This window comes from Catharus ustulatus, chromosome 28 (assembly GCF_009819885.2).
Source record: "Catharus ustulatus isolate bCatUst1 chromosome 28, bCatUst1.pri.v2, whole genome shotgun sequence".
In the NCBI taxonomy this organism is placed as follows: domain Eukaryota; kingdom Metazoa; phylum Chordata; class Aves; order Passeriformes; family Turdidae; genus Catharus; species Catharus ustulatus.
Genome location: NC_046248.1, coordinates 2341189 through 2360007, shown reverse-complemented (window position 1 = coordinate 2360007; position 18819 = coordinate 2341189). Strand labels below are relative to the sequence as shown.

General features: G+C 50.1%; 1 protein-coding gene across 6 annotated transcripts in view; it reads right to left on the bottom strand.

Moving 5' to 3' along the window:
* The window catches only part of LOC117007989 (protein CEPU-1), a 350616-nt gene that overhangs the window by 47633 nt on the left and 284164 nt on the right, over positions 1-18819 (bottom strand). For all 6 annotated transcript variants that reach the window (XM_033081482.2, XM_033081484.1, XM_033081485.2 and 3 more), the window contains one exon: positions 1196-1428. In XM_033081482.2, coding sequence (XP_032937373.1) covers positions 1196-1428 — 233 coding nt within the window. The remainder of the gene's footprint in view (positions 1-1195; positions 1429-18819) is intronic.

The following is an 18819-nucleotide window of genomic DNA, read 5'->3' as shown; positions in this document are numbered from 1 at the left end:
GAAAGTCCGGCTCTGCTTAGGCAGCTTGATTGCTTGAAGAGGAAAAGGAAAATGAAAAGGGAGGGAAGAGGAAGAATAAAGGCCCCGAGTCTGGGTTTTTTCCCCACTTCTATTCATTAGGCTGTCGATAGTGCTCAGGCCTGGAATATCGACGGCGGATTAGCTCAACCCGACTTTGTGTACAAGACCAATGCCTTTTTAACCCAGCTTGTTTCCAAATCAATACACCCATCAGCATTCGAAAATTAGCCCGAGACGAGATTCCAATACTCAAGCTGGTGTGTCATGTTAAGAGGGCTCCTGGACAAATCACAGAAGAAGCAGCAGGAAAAAAACAACGGTTGCTAGCAAGGGATTAGAAGTTTTCCATTAATCTTCCCCCAGGCTAAGAGCTCATCAGGCTCTGTTTGTCCCTCCAAGAGGCTCCCCCTTGTCCTGTTCTTGTGCTGCCACATGGACACAGGATCTATCTTCCATGTCCATCACATGTGGCCACACCTATCTGTCCCCTCTTGAGAAGTCGTGTGTGCTCACACACTTGCTGAAGAGCACATGTAGGCACCCACTTAGCCACCAAAAATGCTTCAGCACCTTGTGCTGGTCTTTCTCCTCCTCTTCCTTCTCCAAAAGTATGGAATTTCAACACACAAACACATATTGTTGCTAGGCACACACACACCCCCACAAAGCACACAAATCTGCCAGCTCTCTCTTTTCCCCCAACACAAGTTTTACTTCAAGCACTGCCTCCAGCTTGGAAAACAAAAAAACATCAAAAAACAACAACAAACAGCACTGCGGGTTTGCCAGTGACTGTGTTGGAAGGCAGAGCTCCCTGTATAAGAGCCCTGGGATTATGTCAGCAAAGCTGGATAAAATCAAGCCTGAGAGAGTTCAAGAAGCATTTGGAGAATACCCTGGGACACATGGGGTGACTCCTGGGGATGCTGCTGTGCAGGGCCAGGAGTTGGACTCTGTGATCCTTGTGGGTCACTCCCAACTCAGCAAGTTCTCTCATTCTGTGAAAATCATTACCCAGCTTGGGACAATCCAAGCTTGTGGATCAGCCTCTACTCCTGCACCAAACTGTGTCACATGCTCAACATAGGAGCAATGGGAGGAGAAGATAGCAGGGCAAAAGGAACAGAAAGCAAAGTCACAAGTCCAACCCCTTCACCCACTCCCTTCTTCTTACCTTGCACGATGAGATGGACACGCGATGTCTTGGGGTGATTGTCTGTCTGCACGGAGCAGGTGTAGGGGCCCTCATCATACACATCCACATCCTGGATCTGGATGCTGTACTGGGTTTTGGTGTTGGCCAGGAGCACCACCCGAGGGTCCAAGCACCACTTGTCGTTGCCAGCATAGAGGATGCTGCTGCGGTTCAGCCAGGCCACTCGGGTCACCCGGTTGTCCACGGCGCACCTGGGGAGAGGCAGAGAGGTGACCCATCAGGGAGCTGCTCCTGAGCGCTCTCCCTCCCTCCCTTCCAGCCCTCCTGGTCCTCCTGGCACTATTTTTAGCTTTGCTGTCAGCAGCACTTTCAGAGACCAAGTGCTTTCAGTGTCCAAAGAGGACAAGGTCAGCACTTCCCTGCGGTGCTCAGGGCACCAATATCCATCTAAACCCACGGCTCCAGAGATCTGACCAACAGCTTCACAAAGTTTTCAGATGCAGGGAGGTCAGAGCCACCCAGTGCCAGCCTTTCACTCCTCCATTCCAATTTATTCTTTTGCAAACTTCCAGACAAACAGCAGAGCCCAAACATCCATCCCAAGTCCACGCTTTTTTTGGGAGGTGCAGGTTGTTACTTCCTGCCTAAAACCATCACTTGTCATTCTCTCCACAGACCTTCACATCCCTGCAGCCACACAAAGAAATGCAAAGTGGTGCTGGGAAAGTTTGTGCTGCTTCACCAAGGAGCAAGGGAAATTTATTTTTGGAGAAAGCCAGCTCTGACACACACCTCTAAAGAGAAACCTTGAGCATCCAACCATTTGTCCCCTCTGTCAACTTTTCCTTCCGTACCCATCACCTGCACTGCTGCACCTCCCTCACTTGTGCACCTCAACCCAGCTGAATATTTCACTTATCCAGAGATGCTTTGAAGGTAGAAATCCTCTATACTCAGCTTCAATAAGCACCTGAGTTCCCCCTGGAGACGACACAGTGCAAACCTAGAAATTATTTTGATCCTGAAGGAGATTATTTTCCTGTCAACATTAGCTGGGATCAGTCTTGCACCTCGCAAAAGTTTCTGCCAGCCCTGTAAACCCCCATCCCCATGTCCCTAAGCCAGGTTTGGATCCTCCCATTGCCACAAATCATCTCCAGACAAGCATCAAGACCTTCTCCAAATAGCAGAAACCTGCAGCCCCCACAGCCAACTAAACCCCTGCTTGTCTCTGAGAAATTTTGGGATTACAAAGCCATCAGGATTTAGCCACGCTTTGCAGGATGCTGGCTCCAGAGTATAATGTCCCTGCATAAAACCACTCAGCCTAAAATCCACTGTTTACATTCTTCCCCAAACTACTTCATTACTTGTGCAGTGGCTGGGATGCAAATTAACTCAGAGGCAGTGGGAGGGAGCCCAGCAGCTTCTGGGACACTCACTCGGGGTGACTTCAAGGAGTGTTATGGACTTAATGGGCTCCACGTGCCAGACTGCCCTAACAGGGGAGGTAAAGGCAAGGATGGGTACATCTGTGACATGTGGACACTTTGGGGAGTGTGTCCTTTCTCTGGGTGAGCTGTCTCCTTACTGGGGGTCCTTATAGCCTGCTTTGCCTGGGGATTCACCTTTTCTCCAAGGTAACAAGTGATAGGACAAGAGGAAGGGGCCTCAAGTTGCACCAGGGAAGGTTTAGACTGAATATTAGGGAATATTTTTTCACTGAAAGGGTGGTCACACCCTGCCACAGGCTGCACAGGGCAGTGCTGGAGTCACTGGAGGGATCTAAAAGCCACATAGATGTGGCACTTGGGGACATGGGTTAGTGGAGGACCTGGCAGCACAGGGGAATGGTTGGACTGATCCTAGAGGCTTTTTCTTAATGATTCTGTCATGGGAGACTTTTGTTCCTGTGTCCATTACTGATGCCAGGGAAGACACAGTTACCCACCTGGGGACAAGCTGTCTCATCTCATTCAGCCTCTTTTTGGAACCTCTTTGATCCCAACAATTATGGGAGAAGCCAAAATAATCCACCCAGCCTCAACACCAACTTCTGGAGGTTAGGGGTGACAGAGGAGACGTGCCCAAGGTGAGATGTGTTGTCTGCAGCACAGGGCACCCCTGATTTGCCAGTACCCAACTCCTGCTCCATCCTCCCTCTCTGGTGTGAAAAACAGCCAATAAATTAAACAATTTTACTACTGTTCCATAATGATATTACGATAATAATAAATTAAATGTGAGCAGATTTTTATGATCTGCATTAAAAAAAGCAATAGATTCAGTCTGGGCTGAACACCAAGAACTTGGCTCTTGCTCTCAGCTGCATTACAACTTGAGTAAAAGGCCTGAGAGTTTAGTTGCACAAGTTGAATTAAACTGGAGATTTCTTCCCAGAGGATGGGTTTAGTCTATTGAACTCCAAATCTCAGCTCTGCTGGTAGCTCAGACCTATGGGGCACGAATAAAATGAAGTGGTTATTTGGTGTTTGGCTCTGGTACCATGAAATAGGCTCCTGTGGTGGTGGTTCTGCACAAACACAGGGGTGTCCAGGGCTGGGTGATGAGAAACCAGACGTGACTTGAATTTCTCAACCAGACGTTACCTTGAGGAGCTGTAAGCAGGCTGAACTAAAAATATGTATTTCCTCTCTCCTCCTCCACGCCAGTTTTCTTTATGAAATGCATCAGCTTGGAGATCCTTGGATAATAATGGAGCCAGACAGTGTGCAATCCAAGCATTCCCTCTATCATATGGGCATTTAAGTGCTTTTGAAAAGCAGCGGGGCTCAGGTAACGCATGAGGCAGCAGTGAAATAAGTGCTTTCGCCCTTCACAGCACCCGGGCACAATCTCTCCTTATCACCCAGACACGCTTCCCTGTCCCTGGGATCAGCAAGCTTCAAGCTGTTACTTTATATTCCTCCCTGCCTCTTAAAGCTTATGAACCTATGTGTGTATATATATATATAAATATATATACACACAGTAATTTCACGATTATAAATGGCACCTGATTATAAACCGCACATCAGGATGTCAGCAACTGTTGGGTTGCAGTACAAGATATGATCAAAGGTATCTATTCTATCACCATCTGTTGAGGGTGGGGCAGTGATCCTGATCTCTGTGGGAGATATTCTGCTAATGGGCCATCCATTGAAACCAGGGAGGGCATTGTTCTTTATCTTTTCAAAACCCATCCTTCCTCCAGCCAGTCATTTTCTGCTCATGGCCATTGAGTCCCACTGTGGGACTGATAAAATTACTGCATCCCATTGGGAGTTGCTCCAGCCAGGGGGAAGAGCCCAACATTTCTCACCAAGATAAAAACAGAGGTTTTGGGACACTAAGGGAGCCCCTTTCTCCACTGGACTCCAGAGGAAAACCGGATTTCTCCACATCCCCACTGGAGCTTGGGAGGGAAACTGCACCTTGTACAGGAGCACTGCTCCAACTGAGCCACATCTGTCACTGCAGGAGGATGCAGCCACCATGGGATGGGACTGCTGCCAACACCCTGCCTGACGGGTGTCAGGTTGTACTCTGACTGTGTCAGGGTTTGGGGTTTGTTCCTTTGTAGTGCTGTATTTCTATTTTAATTTCCCTGGATAAGAACTGTTATTCCTAATTCCCATATCTTTGCCTGAAAGCCCCTTGATTTCAAAATTATAATAATTTGGTGGGAGGAGGTTTACATTCTCCATTTCAAAGAGAAGTTCCTGCCTTTCTCAGCAGACACCTGTCCTCCAAACTAAAAGAGCAACTTTTCGTTCTTTGTCCATATATAAGCCGCACCTGATTATAAGCCGCACTTCGGGTTCGGACCAAAATTTTAGTCAAAATGGTGCGGCTTATAATCGTGACATTACTGTGTATATATATATATATATATATATATATATATATAATAAAGCACAGCAGCAGCTCCTGGGAAAGAGGTGCTTTGACCTCTGGATGTGCTGGGCTATTTAGGGATTGGCAATTGTGCTCCTTCCTGAGCTGCTTCCAAGCACTGTGCTCCTCCTGCTCCTCCTGCTCCTCCTGCTCCTCCTCACACAAGTGCCAGTTGGGGTCCCCGTGGCCGAGGTTCATCACAGCGACCTGATGCTCTTCCAGCCCCTCCATCTGCTCCTCCTTCCCTCCTCCAGCAGCTCCTCTCTCCACAGCCCAGCACAGGGATGGGAAGCTTGTCTCCCACACACGGGCAGCCGAGCGGAAAGCCTTTGGCTTTGGCCAGGAAGCCACGCTCCAGGCACAGGTGGAGAGCAAAGCCACCACTGAGCCCAAAGCCTCCCCTCTTCCCACCCTGCTCCTGGCAAAATGCAAAGCCCTGGGATGCCTCCTCCACCTCGCTGGAAGCTCTCACTTTCCCTCTCACCCCGTGCTGTGCCAGGGAAGGAGGGGAGGGAGAGGTCCTTGGGGTGCCGGAAAGCAGTGCTTGCCTCCAAAAAGATGATCTAAAAACAATTAAGCACAGATGAGGTAATTTTCTCTCTGAAGATCTTTAATCCTTATTCCACTCCTGCTCAGACAGCAAGGACTTCTTCTCCAGGAAGATGAAAAACTGCTGTGTGCCAGCACAAGGTGGAGAGGATACTGCTCTGGATACTGCTGCCCCTCTCCACTCATTCTTTCCCAATAAACCCAGAGTCCCAAGCCTCAGGGTTTCTCCTCTGGGAGATGGGAACACTGCTGAACTCATCCTGGGGCAGGCAGGGATGGTTTTAGGGAGATGCAGCTCCTCACGCTGCACCAGACCCTCTGCTCCCTGCAGCCTCCAAGGGCACCTCAAAATGACCACGAATTTGGGCATTTTTAGACAGTTACACACACTGAGCAAAGGTGAGAGCCGCACATCTCCACCCTCCCCACTGTCCCAACCCACCTGCTCATCCCTTGCCCTGCACTCCCCATCTATGAGGTGTGGTGGGTGCAAAGGGATACAGGCTGGTGCTGCCCCTTCTGCATCTGTTAACATCCCCCACAGCCAAAACTTCTGGGCTCTGTTATCCACCCTCTTCTATCAAGTTGGTCCATTAGGGACTGGCCAGTCTCCCCCAAACTGGTGTTCCCAAACATTCCCACAGCCTGAGGGCTGAGCTCATGCAGCTAAAGGGCCCCACAGCTGCAGCCAACAGCCCAGCTGGCTGCAGGGACAGCGCTCAAAGACAAACTGGAAGAGGGAAAGCAACACCACAAGGATTCTGCCAGAGAGCACAAAGATGAACCAGGCTGAAAATGCCAACAAAGCCATCAGTGGGGACAAAACAGCCTCACAAGCAAGCACCAGGAATAAACAAGCAGCAGGGTGCTGACACCAAGTTCCCCGACCACTGATCCCACCCGAGCCACATCCAGCCCCCAGCACCTCCCTGTGACTCCAGAGCAGACACAGATGGCACACACCAGCAGTGACGTGCCCTCCTGAATTTCTCTCCTTGCTTTCTCAAGTTTGCACACAAAAAAATGACAGGAGAGGAGGTGGGCAGGCAGTGGGGGGAAGGAGGTTTTTAATTACTGAAGTGTAGTAATTGGCACACAACACTTTTTTGTTGCCTCTCATGCAGATTGCTGGTGTTCCAGAGGGCTGGGATAGAGAGCACAGATTGTCTCAACCCAGCAGGACACACAAGAAATGAATAATGTTAATTAGAACTGAAAAGAGCTCAGCAAAATTACCAACCTGATTGCTGCTTTCATTGCAATTATCAAGGTACAAGCTCCATCATGGGGAGGCAGGGATGGGGCTGAGCCTGGCTCACCCCAGCAAATGTGGAGCCCCAGCCTGGGCTGTGACCAAACTGACCCTCCCCAGGCTCATTTTGCCTTCCACTACCCCCTAATTTTCATGGCATACCCACCCTAGAGAAACCTTCCTAAATCCTGCCACTTGATGGAATTTCACAATGGCATTGACCTGAATTCTTCAGGTTGGAAACAGCCTTGAAGACCATTGAGTCCCAGCATTAATCCAACACTGCCAAGCCCACCCCTAAACCATGTCCCCAAGTGCCACACCCACCATCAAGCATCCCCAGATGTCTTTCCATTTTCTTCCCAGTCTAACTCAGCCATTCCCACACACTTCCAGATTTTTAATCAATCCCACACCAGCAATGTTTTGTCTCTGCTATGAGCTAAATCAAGCTGGAGATCAGGAATAAGTTCTGAATTTATCTTTAAATTGGGTGCAAATCTCCCACTGAGGCTGGGTAAGATGACAAGATGCTCTGGCCCTGCCTTGTCCCCAGCTTCTCATGTCCCAGACATTACCTTCCAGCCTCTGCACTGTCAGCCAAGCTATGAATGATCAACTAAAGCAGCCCAGTGCCGGAGGCAGAGCTCCACATCTCAGATTTATTTCTGTGATTATCACATTTTATTGTTATTTATTAGGATTAATTAAAGGCCAGGCTGTGAACAACTCAATCCCAGTCAGGCACAGTCTCACAGACTTTCCTATGATGTTTAGAAGAGAATTTTGGCCATCAATTCCTGAACAAAGAGAAAGCTGAGGCCAGATTGTGCCATGCTCCTTGGGACAGGCACTGCCCACGATCCTGTAAGGGTGGGATGCCCATGCCATGGACAGTCTGAGGTGTGGCTATCACACAGAACATGGTCTGAAAGCTCTTTAAGTAATAAATATTGAGTTAAACCTCTCATTGTTACAACCAGTCTGGTTTCTTTGCTGCATTGGGTTAAGTCATGCACCAGCAATTTCTCCCAGTCCAGCCCTTCTCCAGCAGGATTTGCAGCATCTGCTCCCTTTCTGTGCACACCCAGCCTGTGTTTGCTCACACACCCTCCCTGCAGCATCATCTGCTCACATCCACAGGGCTGGCCAGTGCTGCCCTGCACACCAGCCCCACACAGCACACACTGAGAGCACGCGTGTGCACCCACACATGTGGGGAACAGCCCATAATAACCTCATTCTGCTGGAGCAGGGACACCCAGCACTGGTCATGGAGCTTGGATGGCAAGGTTGGATGTGCTGGTCACAGGCTCCTTGCAGGAGACATTCACAGTGGAAGCTGGACTGTTGGATTAAGAAGTCCAAATGTAGGTTTGGCACTGCTGACAGCCTGCAGTGCTCAGTCAGGGGCTCTGATGGGGGCTGGAGCCTCAGCCCTGCTGGGTGAGTGGCTGTGATCAGGTTCTTGGCATTCCCATCCTCACCTGCTCCCCAGGACCAGCCCAGTCATCCTTGCCCTCACTGTGAGTTTGGCTGGAGGGCATCCCTGGAGCTCCCACTGATGTGACACCACCAAAGACACAGCCTGAGGAGGTTTTCACAGCACAGAGTGGCTCACAGGACCAAGAAACCTCTTCCCTGCATGGGGAGCCTGGTTCCTGACAGGCAGGAGCTGACCCAATGATTAACTCAGCAGCAGGGCCCAGCAGGAAAGGGGGGTTCCTGCTGGGGCTGGCATCTTCCTCCCACCCTCCCTGCAGCAGCCAGAGCATCTCCAAAGGCTCTGAGGTGAGGAAGCACCCTTGGGTCAGCTGCCACCCCAGTGCCTCTTCAAAATAACACTGAGCTGGTCAAAAGGAGCGCTCAGAAGTGAAAAATAAAACCCTGTTGTACTTCCCCCTCTCTTCCCTGCCCAGACAGTTCCATATTGGTTGTTGTAGATGGAGTCAGGGCCCAGGACTGGGAGGTCCTGCCTTTCCCACTGGCTCATGCAAGTTCCTGCCCTTCATTCCTGCCCTCTGCAAGGCTTGAAAGATATCTGGCACCTCCTTGCCAGGGAGTGCGAGTTAACTCATGTTTATAAAGTACCTGATCTCCTCAATTGAAAGTTTATACATGCAAATGATTCACACTAATTACATTAATAATAATACTGGGCTCAAAAAGATCCGCCTTGGTTCACTGCCCGGGATTCACAGAGCTGCAAACAACTCCCAGTGTGCTGCCTTAGACACGGTTATTGGCAAATGCCAAGGAAACAGGAGGAAACCGGACTAGGAAGGGAGGAAGAGCTGCAAAAAGAGCTGGAGCTCCTGCTGGCTGAGCATCAGGCAGGGTAGGGAGCAGGCACGGATTCCATGGACACCTCTGTGCATGCTGACAGTCCTGGGAGAGCCCGAGGGCTGGTGCAGGGTGGGCAGATCGCGATGCAGCCGGCAGGGATGGCTGTCTGGAAAGGTCTGATCTCCCTGCAATGCAGCAGTGCACCAGCACCTTCCCAAGTCCCGTGCTCGCCTCATCCAGCCTTTCTATTTATCCTCCTATTGTCTCTGCTAACAACAGGGCTCTGCACATCTATAGCATCTTCCATCTCTGCATCCCAGAGCGTGCCACACAGCATCAATGAGGGCAGAGGCTCTGCAGGAAGCGTGTCCCTAACCCAGCGGAGCCTGCTCCTGGCCCAGCTGCTTGGGTGCCCTCCAGAAGTGCTAATGGCACTGGGGACAGGGTGACACCAGCCCCAGAATGCCTGTGGGCAGCTGTGTGGGGACACAGTCGGTGTACAAACGGCGTGGATGCCGCCAGGGAACTCTCGGTGGGATGCTGTGCTGAGCTGTGGGACGGTTATTCCGCAGGGTTTTCTCCTTTTTCGCACTCCCAAAGCCCAGGTAATGAACAGGAGGCTCCTGGATGCCAGCAAACAGCCCTCACTGACAGCCAGTCTTCCAGGGCTGCCTACAGAAGGATTCTCACTCCTGCAGGGAGAGCATCAGCCCAGTCCAGGACCAGGCTCTGGCAGCTTCAAAAAGAGGTGTGGAAAACGCCACAAGAAGAAAATAATAACTCCCTGATGATCTCATGCTCTCCCCTGAAGCGTTACGGAGCAGTGCAAACCCTGGCAAACAAGGTCTGCTCACCTGAGGAGGTGCGGAGAAGTCATTTTCTCTCTCTGCCTCCCAAAGAACAGGGATGTCTCTCCTTGCTCTGCACTTCTCTCTAGAAAAAAAGCTCCTTTGCCACCAACCAGTCCTGGGCTGAGCCACTCGAGTCCCCCCAATTCCCCATCCTCCAGCCCCAGCACTCGCTCTGCTCCTGCCGGCTGCGCTCGCAGCAGTCAGTGCCGATCCCGGCGCTGAACTCGCTCAATTACGAGCTGTACCCCGGAATAAATCCTGGTTCTGCTTTGCCAAGTGACACTAATGGCCCTGGAATAAAGCGATGCCATCCACCCCAACGGGCTGCAAAGGAGCGCGTTTAACTACGCACACAGGCAAGGGGACTGCTGAGCTTAACTGCACTGAAAATGTATTCCAAAGGAAGCGATGCACTTAACTTATCACAAGTGGGAAATTATCACTGAAGTGGCTTTTCCTTAGAAGTTGAGGCACAAAACAGGAACGGTGAGGGGTGAACGCTTTCTGCCAGGACTGCAGAGAGAGGAGGAGGGAATTGGGGGCTGCTGAAGGATGCTGTGAGTCCTGGTGCTCTGTCAGGAGGAGCAGGGGGTGAGAGGGAGGGAGGGGTGCTGCAGGGCACTGATGGGGACAACACAGGGAAAGCAGCCCAGGGAAGGGCACAGGATCAGGAATCAGACTGGCAGAGCTGCCCAGACACTGAGGAGCTGGGGGAGATCACTGTCACTGCTTTCTGCTGTCCAGTTGGGTCTACACGGGATCATGGTTTGGGTTGGACGTGACTTTAAGGATCATGCTGTTCTATCCCCTGCCATGAGCTGGGACACCTTCCACTTGAGCCCTGTCCAGCCTGGCCTTGGACACTTCCAGAGATGGGGCAGCCACGATTTATGTAGCAAAAATATGCTGCTATAATAAATATATATACCATACCTATATATATCCATCTATCTATTCTCTATCCATATATTCTCTATCTATATATACTGTATCTATATATACCATGCTATCTCTATAGTTCTAGCCTGGGAATAATTGCAGGTTACCACACCACCTTCCTACACCAGCTCTCCCTCACACTCCTAATTGCACCTTCACCACGACACCCGAGCTCATCGTGCTTCTGCCACATGGGGAGAGATGGGGAGAGACAGAACAAGGACAAGCAGCAAATCCTTAAAATTAAAACAGAGAGGTGGTCCTGGCAACTCAAGGCTGAGTAGGAGGAGTGGGGCATCCCAAGCCTTTGGAGATGAATCCTGGAGCCTTGCAGTGCTGTTCTGCATCACAGGGTGATTATTCTTTGGCAGAAGAGCACAAGTAGCTGAGAGAAGCTAAATTGTGCCTCTTGCTCTGGCATCTCTCTCCTCAGAGAGCCCCTAACAAGAACCTGCACAGCTTCTCACAGACACACAAACCCCACCACACAGCCAGATCTTCTCCCACCACCCAACCAGAAGGTGGTTTGCTACATAAACAAAGTTCAAGTGTCCATCTCACCACTCCTATGTGACTCATCACAATTGAATGGAGATTTGTGCCTGATAGAAGAGGCTGGAGAGACAAGGACAGAGCAAGGCAAGTGGAAAACCAGAGGAAGTGGAAGGGAGGGACAGGAGGGATGTCAAGGAAGGAAATGTGATGGAGCCAAAGCAATGGAACCTTCTTCAGCCATGCCATGGCACCAAAACCCTTTCCTCATTTACAAAATAGCACTAACTAGTGCTAATAGACCAGAAACAAAAGAGGGAGTGAGGGAAAGGACCCTTCCCAGTAAAGACCCCCCCCCAGTCCTTCCCTCTCCCCTTGAGGACATCATCCTTAAAATATATTTCATTTCACAGCTGCATTATGGTACCACAAAATCCTGCGAATCCAATTTAAGAACAGATTACCTCCTCACTTACTTCATTTGAAGCAATTACATGTTAATTTTCATTGAGACCAGCCTAATGCATACCAATCTGATGCTGCAATCTCATTTGAATACTTGAGGGAAAGCTAGTTGGGCTCTGGGCTCTGGAGGCTCATATTTAAAGGGCCACTTCACATTTCCTTTCCCTTTTCCCCTGGTTATTTACATTCTCATCACACTTGTGGTGCTCCCTCCCTCCCTTCCGGGTGTTCCCAACAGCTGCTGCCACTCCTGAGACAAAACAAAAATGCCCAGTAAGTTTTGCAGGAATGCTGCTGTGTCCACCACCAGTCCAACCCTCATGGCACGACCTTCCCCAGGCCAGCATTCAAAACCAAGCTCATTTTTCTCGATCAGTAACATCCCAGCGTCAAAATCACCGGGAAACACGTGCTGGTCTCTGCAGAGAGACTCCTCCTCCTCCTCCTCCCAGGCCAGCAGCAGCCTCCACCACGTTTGTGGCTGATGTTATCTCCAGCTGCTTCACACTCACTCAGTCTCCTATCTCTGCAGAGCCCTGGTATCGATCGGTGTCTCGGACACCAAGCTTTGAGTAATTAATAATGCCAGGAGAGTGTGGATCCTGCTCGGGGTTGAGGCGGGGAGGCAGCTGCCCTGGCTGGCTGCACGCATCCCAGTGATAAGCATTCATGTTGGAGGCTGCACCTTAATTAGATTTTTCAGATTGCAGAAGCCCTGAGACACTTGTGCAGACACCATATAAATGTATATTGCATTGTACTGTAATTAATCCAAGGTGATGGAGCAGGAGCCAGGGATTCACAGTGAGACAATCAGCCTCAAAACTTCAGCACATCATGAGGCTGCAAAGCAAGAAATCGCCCTCTCCTCTCCACCAGAGACACATTGGACAACAGGAACATCCCAGAAGCCAAAGGTTTCCTGGTGCCTCTTCCCCAGACAAGGCTCCCACCATTAGGTGGACATCTTTCCTTCCCCACCAGCAGTTTAACAGCCAGCACAACAACAAAAAGCACTAAAGACAAGCAGAGATTAATTGCAGCTCCTCCTCCCCAAAAGAAATAATCGATTGCATCAGGCAGGTGTCTGTGCTGCTGCTGAAAGCACGTGGATGTCACAGCCATGGGCTCCAGACGTTTGGATTCCACGTTAGACAGCCAGGATGCCCCATGAGCACTGAGGGATGTGATGGGGTGAGAGAGTTTTGTTGGAGAAAATCTTTGGAAAAGGAATTTACACTGAGGCTAACGCAGGGAAGGTGCAGCAGGAGATGAAGTGACAAATGAAAAATTGCTGTCTGAAACATCACTCAACCTCCTAAAGCCTCCTGTGCCTGTGCAAGTCACCTGCCTGGAGCAGGGGGGAGCTTTTGCTTGCTAGGAGCTGTGGGACTTTTTTTCTGGCTGTTATGAGCTTCCCTAGAAAACAGAGATTCACAGTCCAGGCTCGGATAGCACAGGGCTGGTCCCTGTGCCACAGATATTTACCTGCAGCAGAGATGCTCTGCTGCCCTTGAATACACCCAAACCTGGAGCTGAGCTGGGTTTGCACCCAGCTGCCTCACCCTGACCCTGCTCCCTCCATCCTGGGGCAGCCAAGGGGTTTCATAGACATTTGGAAACTCCTTTAATTTCTATTAATGCAATCAAACTGCTGCTGCTTGAGTCCTGCAGGAAACAACCACCAGCACCGTTTATGTAGGACCACTGGGCTGGATGAGACCCCTGGGGAATGTCCTGGCTGCTCCAAGCCCCACAGTGGCTCGTTCAGAGGGCCCCAGGACACCATGGCTCAGCCTCCACTGTGCCCACAGGCTGAAAACTCCTTTGGGGAGGAGGGAGCTGAGCTGGGAACCTGCTCTGCCATGGCACCAGTGGGTTTGGGAAGGATGGAATGAGCAGCAGGGCCCCACAGCGTATGGTGAGAAACCAAATAATCAGGATTCAGGGGAGGAAAGGCAGTTACCTGGGCAACAGTGAGCTGCTAATCCATCTGCCACCCCGCAGCACTGCCCAGCCGCTCCTCCAGTGCCAGGGGGAGCCCCCAGAGCAGGCTCCATGGCACCACGGGGCTTTTCCCAACCTGATTCCAGGCTGGGTGGGAAGCCAGAGGGGACCCCACACTCAGCCCCTGTCCAGAGGGGAGCAGAGTCTCTCTCAGCAGAGTCAGCAGCTCTTGTGCCCATCTCCACAGCCTGAATGATGGTGGTCATCACCAAGACACAGAAGTTGATGTCCCACAGCTCTGTCCTGCCCTGGATAATGTCCTGTCCCAAGGGACTGGCCAGGCTTTTTTCCTGCTCCATCTCCCATCACACCCAAAAGCTCCTGTGCAGTGAGCAAGGACGGAGATGCCTCTGCTGGATGCAGGTGCCAAGGTGACCCAAGGACACAGTGGATTCAGGGGATGCCAGCACCCAAACACGATGGCACTCCCTTGTCATAAGCACACCCTCACCCCTCTGTGGTGATATGGGCCTGCAGCAGCCTCTGCTCCCCATCCAGCTGCTCTCCCCACCCACAGCACCATCTCTCCCCATCCAGAACACCAGCTCTCCAGCTAAAACAACAGTTTTGGTAGCTTAGGGATAGGATTTCAAAGCACCCAGAGAGACTTTGCCTGTTTCCTACTGATCCAACTCAGTCCCTGTTCAAGCCTTTGAAAACATGTCCTTTATAGTTTTCCATTTTGATGTCACATCTGTAAGAATATATGGTGGGGTACTTTTTTCCTTCTTCTTCCCCTCTTCTTCTTAAGAGGAGATATCACACTTTGAACTCTAATTTTTATTTATTTTCATTTCCTAGAAAAGGACTGATTCCCCACTGAGCAGAGATGGAGGAAGAGAAAAGGGGGTGGGAAGGAAGCCTTCAAAAAGTGCCCAGATTTAATTTTTTATCAGAGGAGCAGAAAGAGAAATTTGTTGATGATCAAACAGATTCAAGTACCTTAAAAGAAAGCAACCGCCGGTAAATGGAAACTAGTTAAGGAATTACATGAAAGGCATGCGGGATGCTCGAGAAGCAGAAGAAATGCTGTAACCAAGTGGAAAACCAAACCCATCAGTCCCAAACCACTGGAGCAGCGAGGAGCAGGAGGTGAAGTGTTTGCTCTGCAGCAGCAGCAGCAGATGATGGGAGAGCTGGAGGCTTGCAGAGGTGCTGAGCCGACTCCGTGCAGAGGGAGCCCAGCACCTTGTCTGGCTTTTAACTGCTTGAATCCCTGCACAGCTAAAAGTGGAGGCAGGCAAATAAAGGGCTGCATCAGTGAAAAACAGCACCCCGGGGGCTCTGTGTTTTCCTTTTCCTCCCCAGCACATTCCAGCTTGAGTGTGCTCGGTTTATAAATTCCAAGGGGGTGGGATTGTTTGGGTTGGGTTTTTTTTTTCTTCCCTTTGCTTTGGTTTTAATCCAATGGCAGCACTTTAACAATCAGGCTGGGAGCTGAAAAGCCCAGCAGAGCTGGGCAGTGGGATGTGGACAGAGTGATTTAGGGAAGGGAGGGACAAGCAGAGGAGGAGGAGGAGGAGGGGGTGAGACCATGGAAGCACCAAACTCCCTGCAGGAGTCAGAGGAAGACAGGGCTTGAGAGATGGACTCAACCCTGACCAGCCTTCCCAAACCCCTCCTTGCCAAAGCCCTGAAGAGGCCAGATCCTATTGCTTCCTGAACTGTGACCCGCCCGGCTTAGCTCGGAAATCTTTTAAATAGGAAAACAGAGGCGGCATTTGCTTTCATGCAGAGTCAGTGGTGAGCAAAGCCCAAGGGTTGCATTAGATTAGCAGCCGGCTCCTCCGAAGGCATGGAAACTTTGATCATTTAATATGTATGCACCGTGTCGGAGCACACAGGTCTCCAAACCCCAGTAAATGTTTTATTAGGGCAGCTCTGGCTTTTATGCCCAAGTCCTGCTCCTTCTGGACTCTGGGGATCTTGTTGTGATCGGAAAGACACTGCTCATCATCTCTCCCAGGAAGGGCTGCGCAGCTCCTGCCTTGCTTTTCCCTCAGATCTCACTTAAATGCATTGGAGTCCAGGAGCCTGGAGGGTGGCAGGAGTATCCCAAAATGACCCCTTGCCTCCCTCAAAGATTCTTCTTGCACCTTGCAGCAAACCCCAAGGCATGAACTGTGATGTCAGTGCTGATCATAGTGGGAGCAAAGGCTCTGCTCTTCTTCCTCCATCACACCTCAGGGACTCAGGGACATGGTTTAGTGCTGGCCTAATCCTCAGATACAATGACCTTAGAGGTCTTTTCCAACCTTTCTGGTTCCGTGAAAGTGGCACCAGGCCTGCCCAGAGCTCCCAACCCCACCAGGACATGGCAGAGTCAGTCACCCTCTCTGGGACCCACCAGGCAGGAGCCTCTCTGGAGAGGAGATTTCTGACTGAAGCATTGCAGAACCAGCCCCAAGCTCCCCTGAGTGCAGAACATCTCAGTGTTACCAGAAGTGCTCTTTGATTTTATCCTTTTAATTTGCAAATGCCTCGTAGTTGCCAAAATCTGGAAACGATTCATTGCCAAAGTGATTATTTGTTGTTGAAAATGTCATTTTTGTTGGAAACTTAGAAGAAAATCCCCACTAAACAGCATAATTTGCCCTCCACGCTGCCACACTCAGATATAACCCTGCTCATACTGGATTTCCATCTTCCCAAGAGCTGGGATTCAGATTAGGAACCAGTGCATGAAGAGAGAACGAGGCAGATACAATCTGGGTGTACAGGGACTCTGCTTCAAAGGACTCTGGGCCAGGACCATAAATCTGAGTGCACAGCTCTACAAGAGGCATTCTAGGGGGAAATTACACTGCTTGTAGAATTAAAGCAGCCCCCCCTTTTTTTTTTCCCTGATTGTAAAAAATATTTACATCCAAAATTGACAAGAAAAGCCTAGTGCCAAGAAAATAGGGGATTTTTATAGATCCTGTTTCTGCAAGAAATTACCAAGACAACAAGTCACTAAGTTCTGAGAAAGGATTTGACATTTTCCTGAATAAAAATAGCACCTGAAGTGGTATCATTTAGGATTACACCTTATGGGCAAGTGCTGCTGAAGCAGCCAGAGAATAAAACCCTTCCCATGGGTGGAAAAACTCACCCGTGGGATGCCACCAGGGATGCTTCATTGTCTCCACTTTTCTATAGGATTTCACACTAATTTCCACAAAATCCTCTTGGTTTTGTCACTATTAAGTTTGACTGGACTATTTTATTTTTTTGCCATAAAGGAATTACAAGGAGCAGGAATTGTCTTGCTTTAAAGCATCATCAGCTCAGAATGACCCCAACCCCATGGTGCCATCAGTGTTTTAGGGGATTTCTGGATTAAGCAGAAAGCAAGGCTTTTTCTCCTAGGTGCAGTCACTTGTGCTGTGTATGTTCCAAAATTCCAACCCACTGGGCTATTGCTGCCAAAAGCAAGAGCAAGAGGGATGGGGGTGGACAGGTACCTGGTGGGAAGGGAGCACCTGGTCCAGGCAAGGATGCATCTCCCAAAAACACATTTTCCCTTTCACTTTTTCTCTTAAAAACACAAAAAAACACCCACGTGCACATGGCAGCACACCATGACAAAAGGAGACTGGAGGCCAAGAAATACAGGGGAGAGCTTGGACATGGAATGACTGAATGAGGACACTGGGATTTTGGATAAGTGTTATGACCATGACAGCTTTCTGAATTTTGTACCTCCAGCAACAGAAAGCCCTGAGGTGACTGGGGAAGGGAAGGGAAGGGAAGGGAAGGGAAGGGAAGGGAAGGGAAGGGAAGGGAAGGGAAGGGAAGGGAAGGGAAGGGAAGGGAAGGGAAGGGAAGGGAAGGGAAGGGAAGGGAAGGGAAGGGAAGGGAAGGGAAGGGAAGGGAAGGGAAGGGAAGGGAAGGGAAGGGAAGGGAAGGGAAGGGAAGGGAAGGGAAGGGAAGGGAAGGGAAGGGAAGGGAAGGGAAGGGAAGGGAAGGGAAGGGAAGGGAAGGGAAGGGAAGGGAAGGGTTGAACCTTCTGCCAGAGGCTCTGGGCATTGCTCTGTGCTCTCCACAGCTCCTCTGGTGAGGCTGAGCTGTCCTGCTGCACCAGCTGCCTCATCCCTGCCAAAGCTGAGCTTGACCCTCTTTATCCAGATGGCCCAAATCTTCCAAGCACTGAGGCTCCTGCAGTTTTCCAGCAAAATGCCCAGTGGTCTCATTATTTCCAAACCCTCCTCCACCACCAAGCCCAGCTAATTCACTCCTTTCTCACTGCCTATGTGAAAATCAGGGAAAGGAGGGACCAGGAGGGAAAGGTAGGGGATTTCATCTATCCAGGGGCTTGATTTCTTCAAGTTTTGAAACCTGGAATATGAATGTGTTTATTTTTAAATTGAAATTCAAACTAATTATTAGCAGGAGGCTTTCAAGTCAAATGTAGGTCATGCAATGTGATGGGGGATAATAGCAATTGTTTCAGCTTCAGGAAGCACAGAAGTAATGGATACTCAGGAGTTGTCCAGTTTGGTTAAACACTTTTAACACAAAATTGGGCACCTTTCTGACATCAGCCTGGCCATCCTCTTCTCTGGCACCCCAGGAGTGCTGGACTGCAGTCATGGGGTGCCCACTCCATCACCCAGCAAGGGTTTTACAGAAGCCTCAGTGCAGAGGGTTGAAACACAGCCCACAGCACACCCAACTCACCTCCAATTATGAGCTGGACCTGATAATTGCAATATTTAAAGATAATAATTAAAATTATTTAAATGGGAATGTCAAAACCAGGAGTTTGGGAAGTACATTTTATGCTAGTGCTTCAAACAGAGGTGGGGGGACAGTGAGACCTCCCCCTTCCTGCACCTCATCCATCAGAACTGACTTAACCCACTGCACAAGTGAACCAATTTTTTCACCCATTTCTGCTCTAAGAAAAGCCTTGAAAA